Source organism: Saccostrea cucullata, unplaced genomic scaffold, assembly GCF_032062105.1.
Source record: "Saccostrea cucullata isolate Sc308-1 unplaced genomic scaffold, CSIRO_AGI_Scuc_v1 ctg204, whole genome shotgun sequence".
Taxonomy (NCBI): Eukaryota; Metazoa; Mollusca; class Bivalvia; order Ostreida; family Ostreidae; genus Saccostrea; species Saccostrea cuccullata.
In genome coordinates this window covers 956,603-979,566 of record NW_026940736.1, presented here as the reverse complement: position 1 = coordinate 979,566, position 22,964 = coordinate 956,603, and the positions used below count along the sequence as shown (strand labels likewise).

General features: G+C 35.7%; 1 protein-coding gene across 1 annotated transcript; it reads left to right on the top strand.

Moving 5' to 3' along the window:
• Positions 1 to 1,201: 1,201 nt before the first annotated feature.
• On the top strand, positions 1,202 to 22,389 carry LOC134256183 (nephrocystin-3-like). Its single transcript, XM_062738834.1, has 28 exons — positions 1,202 to 1,532; positions 1,963 to 2,176; positions 2,523 to 2,667; positions 2,853 to 3,002; positions 3,324 to 3,556; positions 3,889 to 3,974; positions 4,128 to 4,211; positions 4,488 to 4,629; positions 4,973 to 5,149; positions 5,662 to 5,765; positions 5,859 to 5,973; positions 6,211 to 6,354; positions 6,594 to 6,691; positions 7,188 to 7,370; positions 7,612 to 7,753; positions 9,551 to 9,715; positions 9,936 to 10,036; positions 10,250 to 10,372; positions 10,787 to 10,887; positions 12,391 to 12,488; positions 12,791 to 13,032; positions 13,138 to 13,213; positions 14,596 to 14,726; positions 14,841 to 15,012; positions 15,290 to 15,358; positions 15,596 to 15,721; positions 21,967 to 22,092; positions 22,220 to 22,389. The coding sequence occupies exons 1-28, from the start codon at positions 1,285 to 1,287 to the stop codon at positions 22,361 to 22,363; spliced, it is 3,939 nt and encodes a 1,312-aa protein (XP_062594818.1). The 5' UTR covers positions 1,202 to 1,284; the 3' UTR covers positions 22,364 to 22,389.
• The last annotated feature ends 575 nt before the right edge of the window (positions 22,390 to 22,964 follow it).

Below are 22,964 nucleotides of genomic sequence, written 5' to 3'. Positions count from 1 at the left end.
GCAAGCAGTTTACTATCGCACCATAGCGTCGGAACCGGGAGGCTAGGAGGGCTATAACAAAACCCCCTTTTGTGTTTAAAGCAAAGATAGACATACCCCGGTAGTATAGGCATTTATTTAACACTGGGGTGTAGGTTTAGCCCTCCCCCCTTCATCATTTTCAACAGGCACGTTGCAGTGTCGGTAAAAAAAAGGTAAGTGGTAGTGTTTGGAGAAAAATTTTAATTGTTCAGTACTGAAAGAAGTAAAGTTCGATCCTACCTCCCCCCCCCCCCCCCCCCGAAATAGGATTTTCCTTTTTAAAAATTTTCCTTTTTTTGCTTGTCGGAATTTTTTGTAGGTTTCAATTTTTTTTCTCTCTTTCAATTATCCCCCTCCCCCCAGCACTTTTACCATCGTGCAGCGATGTAGTTGTGTTAGAACATGCACATGGGGGTATTTTTTTCATTGCCTCGATGAAATGTCTTTATTGAATGATAACGAACATAAAATGTCTTGTCGTTGATAAAGGTTTTTAAAATCGCTTTAAATGTCGTCTTAATTTTTGTTATTATGATTCAAATTGTTTTTATTTCTTATCAGATATTTAGTAATTCATGATTTTATAAAAAGTTGTTGCATGAACTGCTCCCTACATAGTTAGAATAATCTAACTGTGTCTCGGTACAAGCCCTCACCACAGTTAGAATACCACCCATATACTCGTAATGTAGCAAAAAATTGCAGAATCGCACCGAAACGATTTTGAAGGATACAAACGGATTTGCACTGAAAATAACTTGCAAATTAATCATAACAAACCTTTTTGAGATTGCTTATGCCTTTTATCCCAAAAAAATAATCCATATAAATACGAAAATCCAATTCATTTTCTCAACGTTTTTCTCTCGATTCAAATTACCTCCATGTTTACATTCATCTCTAGATTGTTCATAAAATGCACTATGCGTTGTGTTTCTTTCTGCTACATTACGAATACACGGAACGAATTCTATCGTTAAACCGGGTCCGTAGGACAATATCATTTTAACGATAGAACATTCTATCTACTCCCTACATAAAGACATTAAGGTATAGAAACAAAACGAGTGATAATACATGGGGAGAGAATGCGTGTGATCGACAGAGATCGGGTTCGACATTCCAATTTTCCAAACTCTATTCTGTTTTTGTTGACATACGATGATACGTCAAGAAAGAAATAAGAAAATTTCTCTCAAGATATTTATTTCATAACCATTATAGGGTTATAAAATGTAAATTTGACTTCAACGGTTTTGTGAAATGGGTACCGGTGGGTCGTTTTTGAATAATCCAGAAGACGACGATATTTTTGGTAACGACCTGAATGGAAGCAGTCATGGGGTCATCAAAAGAATCCCAGTGGAAATAAAACCCAGAGGAAAACTAGGAATATTTAGTCATGGCTCCAGCAGAAATAAAAGAATCGGGGGGAGTTTGCAGTCAGCTTTGTCGGTGGATCTGGAAAATCCGGAGGCGGAGAAAATCAAAAAGGAATTTGAGATGTACAGGTATGTTCATTCTTATTGAATGAGATTATAAATTAATCATAGTACACATTACATTACACATTTTACAAGTTTTTTTCCCTTGTACAATATGCTGCCTGTATAATATGTAACCTAGCTGCACAACTGTAGTTCTCTAGTTAAAAAAAAATTGATCAGACATACCAGACTGCACTTGGAGAGAGCTACAGATTCAGGCATTCATTTGTAAAAACCTTTGGCAAAAAAAAAAAATAGTACTGAAATAAGTTCTATCCAATGCCAATGCAATCAGTATCTTTATGTTAAGGAATTTAAGCAATTACACTATTTTATTAATGAAAGAAAGATTATTGACTGAATGACTACATTGTAATGTCACCTTTGAAAAAAATATGAACTAGCTTATGATAAAAAAAAAAATCTAAGCCATTTAAAAAAATAATTTTTTCAGACTAAACAAAGAAAATGACATAGCAGACATGAAGAAGAAAGAGACAAGATTACAAATAGAAAACAAACGACAGAAAGCGGAGCTCTTAGTCCTCCAGAAAACCTGTACCAATCTCCGGGCAGAGCGTGACAAGGCAGCGGAAGCGGAGCAGGCAGCCCAGGCCCGGGCAGCAGCATTTCAAAGTGACAGAGACAAAGTCCAGAGAAATTTTAAAGTAAGCGATATAAGATGTGATTGCTAGCACAAAGTACATAGTAATCATGTACTTTTTATGCAAGTATAAATTTGATTGACTTTAATCTGCTTTTAGCAGAAGCATACTGTGAGACAAAATTTTATACCAAATTTTCTTTGTCCTTTTATTTGACACAACAATTATTATAAATTTTTCCCCAAAAGCTGAATTGAATTAAACGATATGTGGTACAATGTATACTATATAATATTTCTATGCAGTGTAAAATTCTTTCATTACTGGTATTGTGAACATTCTAGATACTTATATTTCCTTTAATAAAATTTTAGCAATATTTAAAATCTTTACATTGTTATAATTTCAGATTTTTAGGGAAAACATGGAGTTACAGTTACAGACATTGTTGAGGGATAAAAGAGCCCTAGAAAATAAAGTGTTCAAAATGGCCTCTGGTTATAGTCTAGAGGATTCAGAAACTTCAAACAGACCAGATTTTGATGCATCTTTAGGTAGGCATGGTGATGGCATACATGTATTAACTAAGAATTTTCAAAATTTCAATTTCTTGAATTATTTCCAACTTATTTTGGAAAGAATTTGTTTGTAAGTAAGAGTCTCAAGTTTTATTACTGAGAAATGTTGTGTTCAAATTTTAATATAATTTTATATATCATGTAAATATATATATGTACAGGAAGTCCAAACCCAGGTGACTGGTGGACAGCCCTAGAGAGTGAGCCCTCACTAAGTAATATGAGCCAGGGGCACCAGACAACATTGAGGGGACCAGAATTTGCACACGGCATGATGGAGACGGAGGGTCCATTCAACAATATTAATAAGGGTAGGAGCAATTTACTTTTGGAAAAGGGCGGGTTATGTTTTAGTAAATTGTTTTATTTGTGGATAAGCCATATCTAATTTATTTATGAAAAACTTATTGTTCTGTAACACATTTTCAATAGAGGTACGAAAAAATAGTTTGAGAGGAAATTCTCAGATAGAGACACAAAAGGAAAAAACAAACAAAACAATGATTGTGATTCTTTTTTGCAACTTTGATATGAACTTCATACATGATTGTGCATTAAGTGTCCCCATTACATGACTATGACTATATAACTTTAACATGTTTGTGATAATATGATTTTATGTGACCTTACAGAGGATTGGAGCTCTGTAATATCCAGCCTGACTAAGATAATCCCCAGTCTCCCCGAGCATGCCCTCAGCCCCATCATCAGGATCTATGTGTCCGCCCCCCGCGATACTCACGTCGAAGTGGAGATATTTCAGAAGGAATATTTCCCACGCCTGGCAGCTCTCTGTAATGGGGAGGGAAGGGAGCTAATCATGATCCACCTGACAATAGATGACAATGTTAACCTTACTCCACAGGTACATATAGGTGTATAAAATATTTTGTATGAAATGGAAGATTTATATGTAATTTTTACAGAGTTTTTGTGTGTGTTTCTGCCATTTTGTAAATGAATCTGTTCAGAGAAACACTGTGCAGAAAACACTTTCCTATTCTTGTTTCAGTATGTTATTTTTTAATGAAAATTGAACAGAAAAAGAAGATAATTTCTTATCTAGATAAGTTGATTAACACATTCTGATATCAATATGTGCTGGATAAACTTGCTTCCTAGTAAGAATAAAGGTGTTTTTAAATTAGCACAATAATTTATTAAATTTAATAATGAGTTATTATTCATATTTTTAAGGTAATTGAAAGACAGCAGTTAACAAGAAAGAGGCAGATAGAAAAATCATCCATATTTGTGGGTTTCCTTGGAGATGCTGCAGACAGGTTTGTGATTACTAACCAGGAATTTACTATTTTAAAATTTAATGAAATGCATCTAATGGCAAGTACACATAAAATCAGCGACTAACAATTTTATGAAAGAATGAGGATTATTGTGTTGTAAAATGTTTAATATATGTATTTTGGATTTATCAGGTTCACTAGCTGGGAGTACAAGTGTGGTTACTTAGAGAATGGTAGCAATCTGTCTGCTGTGTTCTCCTTCAGAGATGGAAAAGGGTAAGATTGGGTTAGATAATGCTAGGTGAATGGTGATCAAGTCAGTAATTTTCTTTTAAATGATTACATACGTTTTAATACATACAATTGTAAAAAAAAATTGGAAGTCATTTTCAAGGGAAGCATATTCTCTACAATATTTTAATATGTGGAATTGCAAATGTATGAGCACTGAGCCTATCACTGGCCTTTACATGAAAGCATTCGGTTATCAACAACCATTATTTGATATACCAAAGTACCTAGTTAATATTCATGATGATTTTTTTTATTTAGTAACAGAGCTAGTCACACAGAAGCAAGTGAACTCAAAAACAAAGTAAGACAGAAAGGGAATGCCAAAATAATTGATGGCTACACGGCACCTTCCCGTGGAGTAGAGCAAGCTGTAATGGAGATAGAAAAGATGATTAAAACAGTAAGTTGTTTAGATTATATTGCATTCCTAAATCTTTATCTTACTGATGTGATTGCATACATACATCACAGACTGTGCTTTTGGGGAGGGTGGGGGTTATTGCATTTGCTTTTCATTGATTGTATCGAACAAAATTAATGCTATTCATTCATTCATATCAAAAGATCTCAATGATAACCAAAGCGGGGGTAATTTTGATCGTAATTTTTTTCATGAAACGTCATGTCTTGTAAAATGAAGAAATATACAGTATGTTAGTAATTTGGATGCTCATTACTTGCCTATTGCAGTTTAAAAAATTGTCATTGCCAAAAGAAAACTTAACGAAAAAAATTCATTGTAGGAAGTTGGTATGAACACTGGACAGGAGAGCATTGAGGATGAAGAGAATGTAGCTGGGGAAATGGAGGGGCCTGACAAGATATGTGGGGGACAGGCCTGGGATATACACGGGGATTACGAACAAATGGAGGCATTTAACTTCTCAATCAAGTCCAGCTGTGAACTGGGATTTGAGAAGGTTTGTTGAAATAAAGATAACTGCCTATGGCATAGAAGTGCTAACCTGAATACATGCATAAACATTTATGTAGGTTGTAGTACTTACTGTAAACCAACTTTTATTCGCGTGCGAGAAATTTTCGCGAAGTTCGCGAGAGCTTCGCCATCGCGAATATTTCTCGCCGCGAAGCGGTCCTTAAAGTGTATGTGTGTAGTAACAACAGACCCAAAAAGGCTTGATCGCGAAAATAAATCGTCGCGAACTAGTCTATCCCTGTTAAATCGTGAAATAAAGTAGTCGTGAATAAAAGTTGGTTTACAGTATACAGTAAAACTTTTCTAATCTACATCAATAGTGCCAAAGAAATTGGCTGGATAAGACAACATTATAGACTAGACAGGATTTAGAACATTTGAGTTTACTACAAGAGACTTTTCAAAGTAGACAGTATTTCAGATTACACAAAACTAGGGATAGACAAGTTTCACTTTGCATGTTTGCACATTTAATGAGGTGTATTTTCATTACAGCATTATGAGAGGCTGAATGCTCACATTTCTTCAGCTGGACTTCTTCCTCCCTTGTTAATTATTGGAGCCCCAGGATCTGGCAGATCACTGCTGTTAGCTCAATGGTAAAGATTCCTTACCTTTAAAGAAAGAGTCTTTTCAAAGGCAAAAGATTTTTTTATGTAATTTTAGAGCTAAAATTTTATGTTGTATTTCAGGATGAATCTACAACAGGAGAAGACCCCATCTGGTCAGGTATTGTACCATTTTGTCGGGTCTGAATCTTCAGTTAGTGCAGACCCCATCTTCATGATCAGAAGGTTAACTTCCCAGGTAAAATACTGATACTATAGATGTGTATATCTAAAAAACTAAAATTAAAAAAAGAGACAAGGACATATTTGATTCAGGTGGACCCTGGTTATTTTCATAATGCAAATGTTAAATGGTACATGCAGACATGGATATCAGACTTTAATCTAGTAATGTACACAAAAAATCAAGAATCTAGAAAAATTCTATTTAATTAGTATCAGAAAGAATTGTTTATATGATTAAATTTCGTGACAGCTGATGCAGAAGGTGAACTCCCCACCAGCCCTGACCGCTGATCCAATCAGATTGGTGGAGGAATTCCCACGATGGCTGGAGAAAGTCTCAGAGAAAACCCCAGGAGGGGTCATACTGGTTCTGGATTCAATCAACAAATTTCAGGTATGTCTTACTAATTTGTTTTTCCCCATGTATATCTAATTTTAGAGATTTTTTTCTGAAATAAAAATTAAAAATACAAGCTCAGTAAGACTTTTCTAAAAAATAACCTAAATAATATACTATTTTTCCTACAACTTTTACAAGTAAATATGAATATTATTATATATACATGTCCTTATTTACAAAGCATGACCCTCAACACAATATACTTTATGAAATTTGTTCTGTTTGTTTTTAAGCAAGCAGAGATCCACCTAAAATGGCTATTGGATCCACTCCCAGTTGATGTCAGGGTTATTGTGACTGCAGATGAAGAAACGTGTCCTCAAGCCTGGAGGTAGGTCAAGGTCACTTGAACTCAAGCCACTTAACTTTAATCAGGTTACAAATATTGTAAAACTTATTGGTATCTCAATCTCATATATCTTGAATACAATGGATATGTCAAATTGATTTTAAAGTCCTACCCATTATGTTCTTATTGTTTGTCAACCTCAATATCCTGAACCCTAAGATATCTCAATTTTTTTCTCAGTCCTTTAGGTATTAGATAATACTGTGGAATCATTTTTATTCATGGGGTCAATGTTCGTGGGTAGCCAAAAATTTTCTGGTTTGTGGAGACGTAATTTCGTTGATAACAAGTTATATTTCATAATTTAACTTATAATGAATAATAAAACAAACGTTTGTATATACGTTCGTGGGGATGTAAATTCGTGGGTCAGGGTTTCCCATGAAAGCGACGAACATTGGTCCCCCACGAACAATAATGATTCCACAGTAAGGTTTGACTGTACATGCAAGTTAAAACTGTATTCTGTCTTCCTCAGGGCATGGCCTACACTGCATGTTGAACCACTCAGCAACAAGAATGTAAAGGAGCTGATCCATGCTGAGCTAGCCACGATGGACGCCCAGATTGGATCAGAAGACAGCTTGATTCTGACCCACTGTAGAACCCCAGCTACCTGTAGTCCTCTCTATGTCATGGTTCTAGCCAGACATATTGCAGGGTAAGGGAGTATAAAATTTAAGTGATAGCTTTGGGAAGGTATTATGAATAATTCTTGTTTTGATTTATTTAAACTGTAAATAATACAGGTTTGCAAATTCATGAAAAATCGAGAGAAACTTGTGAGAGAAATTATTTATCAGTCTTGAATCTTTTAGAATAAAAATGCTTATACCGGTATATAGTGAGATAACCTGTAATTCTTGTTGAGGAAAGTGACATGGAATTTTTTTTTTAATCAGGTACCTGAAACATGATGGCCAGGTGGGATCCCAGCTGGATGTTCTGCTGACCTGTCAGGATTGTGTCAGCTTGTATGGCAAAATCCTGGATCTACTCCGGATAAGTCTGGAATCTCAGGAAACAAGGGGCTTCCTGAAATCTGTAAGTACAGTTTTTAGCTCACCTGAGCCGAGGGCTCAAGTGAGCTTTTCTGATCAAAATTTGTCCGTCATCTGTCCTCGCTGGCATTGTCGTCGTTGTTAACTTTTCACATTTTCATCTTCTTCTCAAGAACCACTGGGCCAATTTCAACTAAACTTGCTACAAAGTATCCTTGGGTAAAGGGGATTCAAGTTTGTTCAAATGAAGGGCCACGCCCTTTTCCAAGGGGAGATAATTATGAATTAGAGAAAAATTAATGGCATTTTAAAAAAAATCTTCTTCTCATGAACCACTGGGCCATGAAAGATGAAACTCATGTGGAATCATCCTCAGGTAGTGAAGATTCAAGTTTGTTCAAATCATGACCCCGGGGCTAGGATGGGGCCAAAATGGCCGACCCAAGTTTTACATAAGAATATATAGGAAAAATCTTTAAAAATCTTCTTCTCAAAAACCACTGGACTAGGAAAGATGAAACTCATGTGGAATCATCCACAGGTAGTGTAGATTCAAGTTTGTTCAAATCATGACCCCCGGGGCTAGGGTGGGGCCAAATTGTCCGATCAAAGTTTTACATAGGAATATATATAGGAAAAATCTTTAAAAATCTTCTTCTCAAGAACCACTGGACTAGGAAAGATAAAACTCATGTGGAATCATCCTCAGGTAGTAAAGATTCAAGTTTGTTCAAATCATGACCCCCGGGGCTAGGATGGGGCCAAAATGGCCGACCCAAGTTTTACATAGGAATATATAGGAAAAATTTTTCTTCTCAAGGACCACTGGACCAGGAAAGATGAAACTCATGTGGAATCATCCTCAGGTAGTGAAGATTCTAGTTTGTTCAAATCATGACCTCCGGGGCTAGGATGGGGCCAAAATGGCCAACCCAAGTTTTACATAGGAATATGTAGGAAAAATCTTTAAAAATCTTCTTCTCAAGAACCACTGGGCCAGGAAAGATGAAACTCATGTGGAATTATTCTCAGGTAATGTAGATTCAAATTTGTTCAAATCATGACCCCCGGGGCTAGGGTGGGGCCAAAATGGCCGACCCAAGTTTTACATAGGAATATATATAGGAAAAATCTTTAAAAATCTTCTCCTCCAGAACCACTGGACCAGGAAAGATGAAACTCATGTAGAATCATCCTCAGGTAGTGTAGATTCAAGTTTGTTCAAATCATGACCCCCGGGACTAGGGTGGGGCCAAAATGGCCAACCCAATTTTTACATAGGGATATTATAGGGATACCTTTTAAAATCTTCTTTTCAAGTACTTCAAAGCCATGATTAGTGATATTTATATGGATTCATTCTCAGGTATTGTAGATTCTAGTTTGTTCAAATCATGAACCCCTGGGGGGAGGGGGAATTTAAGCCCCCCCCCCCCCCCCCCCCCCACCTCAGTAAACTTTCAGTTCTGATCTGATATGTGCTTTTTCTAGCCGATGTGCTCAGGTGAGCGCTGTGGCCCCTTGGCCTCTTGTCTTATTTTTATGTTTGTTATGCCTTTGAAGCATTGAAGATACAGGATAAATTCTTCCTGCATGTAGTGACTAGCAAGTCTTGTCCGTTTGGGAGGAGTTGTGCTTTAACATAAAAAAACCCCACAATGCTCTCATTTCAAATCAAATCAACTTCAGTCCATAAAAATTATATGTTATCTAAGATACAAACATTATCTGATACTCAGGGTGTTGTCACTTCAATCTTATAAATCTTAGTCTTTTTGGGGTGGTACATTTGATATTGTGAGTTATGCTAAATAATAACCTTTCTTGTTTTCTTTGGTAGATATTAAGATACCTCTATGTAAGTCGTGGGGGACTCGCTGAGACAGAGTTACTGGCCTTGATACCAAACTTGACCTGGAACTTTCTGACTGTATTCACTGAAGTCCTTACTGATCACTTGGTGCTGAAGTATCAAGGGGGACTACTAACTTTTGCTCATGAACAGGTCAGCCATTTGAAAATTAATGAAATACTTGCTATCTTGAATGAATCTGTTATAAATTATCATTTTAAAAAAAAGCAAAAGTTTATGCATATACATTCAAAATGTAGCTTTAGAATTATCTGAGAATTATCTTTTTTAATTAATTACTTTGATATATTAATTGACACCAGTAGATTAAGTTGAATTAACCAGATTGACAAGACTCTCTTTTTGGCTACAGGTTAGGTGTGCTGTACAGGACTACTGTTTTGGGAAGGATGAGGCGCGGCTAGTCAGTCAGCTTAGAAAAGATCTTATTAAATATTTCTCACAGTTCTTAAGGTGAGAACTATATCTGCTTTCAGTAACACATTTGTTTAAAACATTATCCACTGTTAACCAAACTTTATTAAATAAGAAGAGGAAAAAATTTAATAATGGCATGGATTTTTCATTTATTATTCCACGCACATAATTTTTTTTTAATAAATTCAATCTCAAAACAAAGAGTATTTTGGGGGTTTTAAAACTGAAATCCATATTCTTTTCTTCCAGTCCTGGGCAGGTGACTTGTCGAGTGGCAGATGAGTTACCATGGCTGCTTAAGATTGAAGGAGACAAAGAAAATCTGGAAAAGTGTATACTGAACTTGTGTATATTCCAAAGGCTGTATGCAAGGTATGCTTGTCTATTTAAACAGATGGAAAAGTTTTACACATCCACAGATACCAGAAGTCTTGGTTCATCAATATACTGTAGACATAGTTTTTTCCAGGGGGTCATAATTCTATGGAATCTCAATTTCTGTTTAATCTGCATGTAGAAAATTACGCTGATTTCCTAGACTGTCACTATATGCCTTACATTTATATTAAGAAAGCTTGTACAAATTTCCGCGAAAAATTTGTAAATTCGTAAATTAATACCACATGGAAAAAAGTACTTCTACAGTACTTGTATCATGTTTGAGAGCTATTTTATCGACACAAGTATTCTACAAATGACTTTTTTTGCTTTAAGTAATTAGTGTCTTTATTAAACCTAGTGAAAAATGAGCGAAATTCCCTGAGAGAATATCATTATTTTGAACAGGGGACGGTGTGCTGAGTTGATCAGTTACTGGCAGTCTATCACAACAGACAAAAACAGTATGGCTCAGGCTTACTTCACAGCTACCAGGAAAATGGAAGAAGGTGAAGAAATGATATGTATCCCCTAATTATAATTAGATGGCTTTTTGACTTAAATTAATGATATTGTTGAAAGCTTAGAATTTGAGAATGTATTATATTTCTTCATATTCATGCAAACATCACTTCTAGCTTGAAAAATGGCACATTGATTTTGTGAAGAAGTGATTTTTAGCTCTACTGGTCAGAGACCAGAAGAGCTTATGCGATAGTAATGCGTCCGGCGTCCGTCCGTCTGTCCGTCTTTCTGTCCGTCTGTCTGTAAACAATTTTTCAAAATGCTACTCCTCCTACAGTTTTGGTCTAATTTCAATATAACTTGGCACACAAGTAGACTACACTAAGATACATAATTCTGTGTATCGGTTTTTGATTTCGATGAACAGTGTTGCCGTGGTTACTAAAAATAGAAATTTCTGTGAAATTCTTTCAAAGTGCTACTCCTCCTACAGTTTTGGTCTGATTTCAGTATAACTTGGCACACAAGTAGACTACACTAAGATACATAATTCTGTATATCGGTTTTTGATTTCGGTGAACGATGATGCCGTGGTTACTAAAAATAGAAATTTCTGTGAAATTCTTTCAAAATGCTACTCCTCCTACAGTTTTGGTCTGATTTCAGTATAACTTGGCACACAAGTAGACTACACTAAGATACATAAATCTGTAATTCGGTTTTTGATTTCGATGAACGGTGTTGCCGTGGTTACTAAAAATAGAAATATCTGTAAAATTGTTTCAAAATGCTACTCCTCCTACAGTTTTGGTCTGATTTCAAATTAGAATACAGAAACTGTGTATAGCACAAAGTAAGGAATAGAGCAGAAAGATTCTGTGTATGGTTTTTGATTTCGATGAACGGTGTTGCCGTGGTTACTAAAAATAGAAATTTCTGTGAAATTCTTTCAAAATGCTACTCCTCCTACAGTTTTGGTTGATTTCAAAATAACTTGGCACACAAGTAGAATACACTAAGATACATAATTCTGTATATTGGTTTTTGATTTGGATGAACGGTGTTGCCGTGGTTACTAAAAATAGAAATATCTGTAAAATTGTTTCAAAATGCTACTCCTCCTACAGTTTTGGTCTGATTTCAGTATAACTTGGCACATAAGTAGAATACACTAAGATACATAATTCTGTGTATCGAATTTTAATTTTAATTTTGATGAACGGTGTTGCTATGGTTACTAAAAATAGAAATGACTGTAAAATTGTTTCAAAATGCTACTTCTCCTACAGTTTTGGTCTGATTTCAATATAACTTGGCACACAAGTAGACTACACTAAGAACATAAAGAGACTTTATCAACAATCATTATTCTATTTATTGCTGTTGTAAAATTTCAAATCCCAGCTGCTTAAGTACTTTTCTTTTCCTTTGCTATAAGTTCAAACCAGTAGAGCTTCAGTCTCGACAGAGACTTCTGGTTTCAAATGAATTGCTGAGCTTAATTAATTTTATGAATGAAATTTAATTTGATTTATATAAAATTCTAGTTGTGGGGCAACATGGAGGACTGATCACTCTACCCCGGATTGCTGACATGTTTGAGTCTCTGGGACAATTCCTCAAAGACTTGGGACTTCTGAACCAGGTGAGGACTAGAATATACTTTTATTCACTGTATCAAAAATGTTAAAAGTTATTTTATAAAAAGCATTTCTGACTAATTTTCTGTGTTCATGTTAATGCACATAAAGCCAGAATTGCTATATTACCACCAAACTGATGCTACATGTATTTGAAGTTTATTATTTGCTTCCTATTACCATCAGAAAACTGAGAATGGTATACATTGTGTATGCACATGTATTTTATAAGTGTAAATGTTGTAATTGACTCTTACTCTTCCAAACAACTTCACTGTTGTACGGTAATTCATATTTTATCATCCAGGCTGTTCCAGCCTTACAGAAAGCATTAGAAATCCGCGAGATTGCCCTGGATCCGGATCATCCGATTGTAGCCAGATCCCACCACCAACTGGCTGGGCTCCACGCCCAGTGGGGGAAATTCTCCACAGCGGAGACCTTCTATAAACAGGCCCTGGATATATATGTGGATAGGTACGGCTCTGACCACTACCTGGTGGCCAAGGAACTGGATGCCCTCGCCGTCCTTTATCAAAAGCAGGACAAGTAAGTGAATGGAAATAGTGACAATGCACAACAACTCAGGACACATTACTTCATGTCAAGAAAACTCACTTCAGATATAATGATGCCTTGATCTTTTCTTATCAGGCATGACCTGGCAGAACCTCTCAAGAAGAGAGCTGTATCCATTAGAAAGAAAGTGAAGACACCAAGATCTAATTCTGTATGTTTTCTTTTTACTCCATTGAAGATTCATTAACATTATTTGATTTGTCTTTTCTCTGTTTTACATTTTATGTCAATTTTTAGCTCACCTCAACGAAGTTGGGGGAGCTTATGTAATACCCTCGGTGTCGGCATCCTCGTCGGCGTCCCAGGTTAAGGATAAGTTTTTTGGAGCAGTTTTCTTTTTAAGTACTTCTATGTCCTATATTGATTAGACATGCATGGAAGATGTTTCTAGTGTGTTTCATTGTACCAGTCAAAGTTTCAGATGCTGCAATTTCAGCAGAAGAATAACCAGGTTAATGTTTTTGGAGCAGGTTAACATTTTTGGTGCAGTTTTTGGTGTAGGTCTCATTTCCAAGTAACTATAAGCCCTATGTTTACCAAACTTGTATGGATGGTACATCTTAGGATGCACACTACCAGGCTTGCTTCGGATGCTGAATCTGACCTACATTTTCCGCATGAGTGAACAGGTTTATGTTTTTGGTGCAGGTTTCATTTCCAAGTTACAATTAGCCCTATAATGACCAAACTTGCATGGATGATACATCTAAGGATGCATACTACCAGACTTGCTTCGGATGCTGAATCTGACCTACATTTTCTGGTTGAGTGAACAGGTTAAAGTTTTGGATGCAGGTTTCATTTCAAAGATACTATGAGCCCTATAATGACCAAACTTGCAAGGATGGTACATCTTAGGATGCATACTACCAGACTTGCTTCAGATGCTGAATCTTACTTACATTTTCCGGTTGAGTGAACAGGTTAAAGTTTTTGGTGCAGGTTTCATTTCCAAGTTACAATGAGCCCTATAATGACCAAACTTGCATGGATGGTACAAGGGTGCATTCTACCAGACTTGCTTCAGATGCTGAATCTGACCTACATTTTCTGGATTAATGAAAAGATGAGTTTTTTTTATACAGGTTTCATTTCCAAGTAACTTTGAGCTCTATGTTGAGCAAACTTGCATGGATGATACATCTTAGGATGCACACTAATGGACTTGCTTCAGATGCTGAATTCGACATACATTTTCCAGATAATGGACCTCGTAAAAGTTATGGGTGCAGGTCTATTACCAAGAAACTATAAAGCTTATATAAACCAAACTTGCACAAATAATGCATCAAGGGATGAAAACTCGTTAATTACGTTTACATGATGAAGAACTAGTTTGAAGTTTTTATATAGGTCTATTCCAAAGTATCAAATCAAAATTGCATAAATTTTGCATTTTTGGATGTACACTTTTTGTTGGTTAATTGTGTGACTTTGCCTTACTTAAAGACAACATTCGTTGAGGTGAGCTCTGTAATCTCTGATTACCTATGTTTTTTTCTTCCTTTATATTTTTGCTGGTTTCAATTACAGGGACAGATGAAATCAGTTGTACAGAGGAGAGCTCTTCAGCTTGAGGAGTTAGCAATTGGTCCAGACTCCTTAGACCTGGCAAGAACCCTTAATGAGCTTGGAGTGTTACATTATTTACAAAATGATTTTGAGTAAGTAATATATATGATCTTCAGTCAAATTCAATCAAATCCAGATATACAAAATTTCTTTGATATTGTTTAAATTGAACTTATGTAAGAAAATTCTTGTATTTTAATTTTTAGGGCCTCTGAGTCTCTGTTGAAGAGGTCCCTAGAGATGAGGGAGGCTACTCTAGGATCAGATCACCCTGATGTGGCCCAGTCACTGAACAACTTAGCTGCTCTGTACAATGACAGAAAACAGTACGACAAGGCAGAACCTCTGTATGAGAGAGCCCTGCAGATCAGACTGAAGGTAAGGCTGTCTGGGACTTTGATATTGGAAACTGTGTATCTATGCACATGGAGGAACATTTATAAACCATACATTATAATAATGCAATTTTTTCTTTCTCCATGCTAAATTTTCTTAAATGTTACAATGGAACTGATCAAGATTAGGAACTAAGAACGTTGACCTCTTCTGTGTACTGAAGAATTTATCAGTAATCAATATACAGAATTGTTCAATTAAAACTTTTTTTAAAATCAATTTTTTGACAAGATTTTAACAGAAAAAAATTTACTTTCAGCATTTCAGTGTAAACCATGATAGTGTAGCCTCAGTTATAAAACACCTGGCTTTACTCTACAGGAAACAGGTACATGTAACTCTAATATAAGTAGATTTATTAACATGCCAATGCACGAAACTGTAAATAATAATTAAAACATAATTGAGTGTCATGATCTGTATCATACATTTCAAACTGAAAATTTTATAGTTCCATATATAAATAAAATTTATATTTGTTAACTTTAATGGATTGAAAACTGTCATCTGTTAAGGAACGATAGCGACTCAGCTAAGGAATTATACTTTGCTATTGACGTTGTAGGGTAAATTTGAGTTGGCCGAGCCCCTGTACAAGCGAGCTATTGAAATCAGGGAGAAGTCCTTTGGACCAGATCACCCCTCTGTGGCCACAGCCTGTGTTAATTTAGCAGTGCTATACTCACAACAGGTACCTTATCTAATCACTTCAGCTGTACCAGAGAGAATTCTAGCCCTCATGTTTTTAACTTTTTATTCAATTTTTTTTACAGAAATCTATTTAATTCGATCTCCTTGCTAGTATCTGAACTCAGTTCACTATTTTGTTTTAATGCATACAGTACAGCTCACGAGTTTTTGCCACCCCACGGTGGAAAATACACGGTGTAAAATACACCGTGTTACACCGTGTACACGGTGTTCCACGGTGTGTGTATATTGCGATCATTCCAGAGACGCACCGTGTAACACCGTGGACATTACCGTTTCCTTGGGGGACCCTCCGTGTTCCACCGTGCGAGAAAATTACGGAAGAAAATAGTTTGTTTATAAAAATCATTTCAGTTATAGAATTTTGATATATAAATAATGATTATTTGATAGCTAGGAAAAAATCAAAAATGAAGATTGACTTAATACAAACAACTCGTTAACAAACATGTGAGTTTATAATATAACAGCTTCGAGGTGTAAACTTTGGTTCGCCATTGACGGTATGATTGCCAAGTATATTGAATAAATTTAAATCTTACTTCTGTTGAATTCATATTTCATATTTATTTGAAAACAAGAACAATTATATATATCTATTGTGCTAATTATTATGTTTCCGATATAAGCGATAAATCCGAATGTACAAATCCAAGTACAAGAGAGTACATTGTCGTTTAACATATTCAGTGCGAAACATAGACACGGGTAGATAATTTTAGCGATCATTTTCTCTGTAAAATAATTATTATAAAAAGATATTTACAAATATTTAATATATCAGATAGCTAATTTAACATTATCTGATTCCTACTTCGAAAATAAAAATAGTGAAATAAAAAAAATGACGAGTCAGTATACATACAGATTATGAATATACCCTTATTTTGTAGAAATAATTATAGTATAAATAGATAGACCACATATCAATGAAGATACTAGTAAGTTGCTACATGCGAGAAAGAAAAAATGCATGCAAGAAAAATAAACCCTAGTATTCACGATAATTCTTACACATAGTTTGGTAGTTGACTAGTTGTATACATTCACAAAAAAATCTGGCAGTTGTATGTATCCATTGATTTATCCTGACATTTTGAGACATAATAAAAATTCAATTCCTTTCGAATATGTGGATGTATTTCTACCTGAGTATCCGGTATTCTTTTTCTTGTTTTTCTCGTCTGGGATTAGTACGAACTGCTAAAGCAGCATTCTAAATATTCCTCTACAAATCATATATAATTTACTCTTTTCATAATAATTAAACTGATTTTAATTCAGTTCTACATTTTAGAATGTTCAGAGAGAGAGAGAGAGAGAGAGAGAGAGAGAGATTTTACTCAATATTCAATATCTTTCATACCTGTTCAGAAATGCAGTAATTTCCAAAGTTAATGTATTTCTCGTAACAGCAAACATTATTTTCATAGACTAGTGTTTACTACTTTATGTTATTGCAAGTAATTATTTCTTTTTTTTTATTTTAATCAGTTTTTCTTTTCTTGTCAAGGGTGTAAAAAGCAATACGAGAGAGAGAGAGACTCCCTCTGACAAAGTCTATTATTTTTTTTAATTCTTTGTTTTATTTAGGTTACGGAAGTCAAAATTTATCATTCTATAATTCTAATTAATTTCCACAACTTTGGTTCATATTAAACCCATTTAATGCAATGAATCACAGGCACGTAGCATCGTTTTTGAAAGTGGGGGGGCCAACCTGAGAATTTTTTTTTTACTTACCTGAAAAAGTTGACAAGCAAAAAAAAAAAAAAAAAAAAAAAAAAAAAAAAAAAAAAAAAAAGTTGCCCAAAGTCCAAAATCCTATTTCGTGGGGGGGGGGGGGGGGGGGGGGGGGGGGGGGGGGGGGGGGGTGGGGGGGGAGTGGCCAACTTTTTTCAAGACCGACTATCTTTCAATTCAAACTTTTTGGGGTAAATTTTCTTTATAACACTACACTGTGCTGAAATGTGGGGGGGCCAACCTTCCTTTCAGTAAACATTTTCTATAGTAAAGGTAATGTCGGGAGAAAAAGTGGGGGGGAGGGCCAGGCCCCCCCTGGCCCCCCCTGATACTACGTGCCTGAATCATGTACATGCTGTACACGCGAGATTCTTGTGCATCAACTCATTCACCTGTCAATCAAAATCGCATGACTCTAGGTGACCTTGAAAGTCTGTTTACGCGGAAAGAATTTCTCTCCTGATTTGAAACATTCTCATGGTCAGTTCAGAGTTCACACCTGTTTTAAAAATATATTGGGTCCCTGCCGGTGGGTCAGGGGCGCCGTATGTTTATCACACCTTTTATATTCTTTAGTTCTGATCACAGCAAGTGTATACATGTAACACACTCAACTGATATCAAACGAAATTTATCTTCCAGGTTTCAGTACAACAATGAATATAAAGTTACATGTACTATAATGTTAATTTTTTTTTTATATCCTTTTCAGACACAAATAAGCATGTATTAAGATTTTTTAAAACTTAAATTTTGCTGACTTCGGATAAAGTTTAAATTAGCCGATTCGTATCACTTTCTAGAAGGGGTAAGGGGGGGGGGTAAAACCATTTTTAAAATCGCTAAATATCTATGTTTCGCCGCAAACTCTTTTTTTCATTTTTCATTCGATATACATTTCTGAATGAAGTAATATTTGTACTGAGGTTAGTAGATTTTATTTGCCAAAAATTCTACTGGTGATTTTTTTTTTTTTTTTTTTTTTTTTTTTGATTTTCAGCGTGTAAGGGTGAAAGGTTTTTCAAACAGGGGATTGAAGGGAAAAGAGTTCTAATTATAATGTACGTTTTACATAATTATACATGTAATTAAACAACTCGATGGGATATAGGATGAAGTATGGTTTTTAAACGTGGGAGGTTGATCAAATCGGAAAAGTATTTGTATGGATTACCTGAAAGTTTTTGAAAATGAAAGGAAAATATATCTCTGAACCCGAAAATCCTATTTTGTTAAAGGGGTCCGGGTGGGGTTTCATTTTGTTTTCGCAACCAAATTTCTTTATATATTACAACATTAGACTTTCAGTTAACATATCTATATTTCTATAGCAAAAACACAACAAAAAATTGGGACACCCTTCTTTCTGTTTCTTTTTTTTTTGTAAATCCAAGGGTGGTGTGTGTGTGTGTTGGTGTATGCCCTCTGAATCCGCCACTGGTATCCGAGAGAGAAAGAGAGAGAGATTTATAAAAGGGGGCTTTATGTTTCACACTGTCTTTTTAGGTCACCTGAGTCACTCAGGTGACCTATTGCTATCTGTTTTTGTCCGTCGTCGTCCGTCGTACGTCGTTCGTCGTCAATCGGTCGTAAACTTTTGAACATTTTCAGCTTCTTCTCCGCAACCACTGAACCAATTTCAACCAAATTTGGCACAAAGCATCTATGGGTGAAGGGGAACAAAAATTGTGAATTTCATGATCCCTGCCCCCCTGGGGCCTGGGGGGTGGGGCCAAAACCACTAAAATTAATGCAATCTTCAAAAATCTTCTTCTTTACTCCTGGACATCAAGCAGTCAAACTGTTTGCATGATTGTAATCAGCATTGAGTCCTTTACCAAAATTGTGAAATCCATGGCCCTGGGGTCAGGGGTTCTTGTACTAGGGCGGGGCTAAATAAGTATATAGTGAAAATGAATTATTTCTTTGAAAATCTTCTTCTCTGCTCCTGGGTATTAAATAAACTAACTAAGTACATAGTTATGATGAGCAAGAGTGCCTCTACCAAAATTGTGAATTTTATGGCCCCAGGGTCAGGGGTTCTGGTGTCAGGGCGGGGCTCTATTGATTATATAGAGGAAATACATGAATTCTTTGAAAATCTTCTTCTTTACTCCTGGGTATTAAATAAACTAACTAAGTATATAGTTATGATGAGCAAGAATGCCTCTACCAAAATTGTGAATTTTATGGCCCCAGGGTCAGGGATTCTGGTGTTAGGGCGGGGCTCTATTGATTATGTAGTGAAAATACATGAATTCTTTGAAAATCTACTTCTCTGCTCCTAGATTTTATATAATTTAACTAAGTACATAGTTATGATGAGCAAGAGTGCCTCTACCAAAATTGTGAATTTTATGGCCCTAGGGTCAGGGGTTCTGGTTTTAGGGCGGGGCTCTATTGATTATATAGTGAAAATACATGAATTCTTTGAAAATCTTCTTCTCTGCTCCTAGGTTTTATATAAACTAACTAAGTACAAAGTTATGATGAGCAAGAGTGCCTCTACCAAAATTGTGAATTTTATGGCCCCAGGGTCAGGGGTTCTGGTGTCAGGGTGGGGCTCTATTGATTATATAGAGGAAATACATGAATTCTTTGAAAATCTTCTTCTTTACTCCTGGGTATTAAATAAACTAACTAAGTACATAGTTATGATGAACAAGAGTGCCTCTGCCAAAATTGTGAATTTTATGGCCCCAGGGTCAGGGATTCTGGTGTTAGGGCGGGGCTGTATTGATTATACATGTATAGTGAAAAAACATTAAATCTTTGAATATTTTCTTCTTTGCTCCTAGGTTTTAAGCAGATGAATTACCTATATAGTTATGAGCAATCCCTAATCTTCAAGAATTGTAAATTTCAAGGCCCCAGGGTCAGTTGTACCATAGTGGGGGGGGGGGGGCTGTACTTATGTACTGAAAATGAATGAATTGTTTGAAATGTGCTCCTTGGTATTAATCAAATATTTTTGAAAAGCAAGTATGCCTTTCCAAAAATAGTGCAATGTGTGGATCTAGGCCTAAGAGTCAAGGGTTCATGTGTGGTAGCGGCACTACTGATTATTGCTGAATATTACTGATTAGTTGAAATGCATTTTTTGTTCCCCTACCCTGCCTATGGGTATAAAGTAACCAAACTAAGGAACTGCTAAGTGTATAGTTATGATGACCAGATGGTAAATGCTATAGCATCTGGCTTAAAACATGGATCAAATTCAGTCACTGGGAAGTTGTTGAATAATGCTCAGGTGACCTATAAGGCCCAGGGGCCTCTTGTTAATAACCCCACAAGTAATTTTAAAATGAATTATTTTACGTCTGTTTTTGTTACATAATTAAAGAATTTTTGTTATTATATAATTGTATATAGATATGTAACAGGTACATGTAATAGAAATCGCAGTGAATGTGTGACACAGGAATTTTAAAAGAACTGAGCCATGCAAATTTATAATATTAAAAAAAATCAAGGAGGGATGTACATTTAATAGTGAAGATGGGGGGGGGGGGGGGGGTCAACAATAATATGTGGGTTACGTCAGGACAAGGCACGTGTGTATACAGGTGTGTCATCTTGTGTTTAATCGCCTACGGGTGTAACTAATACAGGGTGCAGGCCTAAGAGGTTATAAGCTACCGACGTATTAAGACGATGAAATTCTTTCGTCATTATTATAGAATAAGAATAAATAGCAAATATAAGTATAAACACATACATGTACTATACTATCTTGATAAAATTAAAACAAAATACTTTCTTAGAACATGTCTTCCAAAAACGTGCATTTAACATGGAATATTACTTTGATTTTATATATTGATGGACCTGCTTTGAATGATTTGTTTGAAAAATTAAAGAAGTATACAATATTTTAAGTAGAATTGGAAGAAATGCACCGTTTAACAACGTGCTGAAACACAGACTCGCATCGTGGAATAACTCCGTGTCGCACCGTGGACGAACATTGTCGCACTTTCTAGACACCGTGTCACACCGTGTGCACACCGTGTCGCACCGTGGAGGAACATTTTTGCAATTTTTAGGCACCATGTCACACCGTGTACGCACCGTGTCACACCGTGGATCGGAGATCGAACTTCAAAGACGCTGACGTTTCTAAAGTTCCACGGAAAAGCGTGGAACATAAGTCCACCGTGGCCGGTGGAATCCGGAAGAAACTCGTGAGCTGTACTGTACATCTAATGGAAAGAATTCAAGGGAATTTTATTTAAATTTTCTAAAGTTGAAATCCCAATTCTGAAAAAAGGCAACTTTTCATACGCTCTTCAAATTTTGTAAGGAATGATAAAAGAACGTCAATTATGTAGTTTACCTGATCATGTCTTATATACAGAAAATCGATGTGGATGTGTTCAAATGACACAAAATGATAAAGGAATACAAGTTGTATTGGTAGTCAGAAAAAAACTTGGTTGAGGAATATTTTTAGATATTATTTTCATGTTTTGTATTTTATAGAACAAGTATATAGAAGCTGAACCCCTGTACAAGAGAGCCCTCCAGATTTATGAGGAAAGCATGGGCCCCCATCATCCCCGAGTGGCAGAAACTCTGAGGAACCTAGCTGTCATGAAATATGAAATGGTATGTGTCACAAAGTTCTACCTTCCATTGCTCAGTTTTTCTGAAAAATTCTCCTGAACTATGTTTTACTGATAGAAAAAAATCAGATGGTGTGCAATTACTCACCGATTTTTCTCTTTCTTTTCAGAGAGATTTTGAAACCGCGGCCAAACTGTACAAAAGGGCCACAGAAATCAAAGATGGAGATAATTCTTACGGGGTCAAGGTCATGTCGCGAAGGTGTTCTAGCAGTGACACAAATTCTACTGTTAAACTGATGATGAATTCATAGCAAGCGAAATCAAGGATTTTCAATTTTTTAAAAAAATTATTGCATGAAGTTTAGAATGCAAACCTGATGTATTACTTTAGCTCCATATATCCCAGCAGAAACTATGACAGGTGTATCTGGCAGGCTGACTGGTTAATTGCAACTCATTTTTAACCAATTAGTTGGTTACATGTATCAAATGCCCCATATACATGTACATGTATTATAATTTCTACTTGTTAATGGTCATTTTTTGGTCACACAACTGTTAGACATACACTACAGGATCCTATAATTTTATCATTATTGTTATGGTTTATATACATGATTGTACACAAAATATCATTCTATAAAAATAGATACTGGGAAAAAAAGAAACTTGGCAAACATGACAAAATAACATTGATGCAATACTTGTAAATCAAAAGAAGTCAGACTTTGGAATCATGACTGAAGCTTGCCTTCAGTAAATTCTCTGCACCAGCAGAATAACTAATATACATGTACATGTATTATATCTACACCAAAATTATCCCATAAGACTCATTCTTTAAACCTTGAATTAGCTAGGCCAGTGATCAAGATAAAATTCTCAGTAGTTAGAAGTCATCAATACAGAATT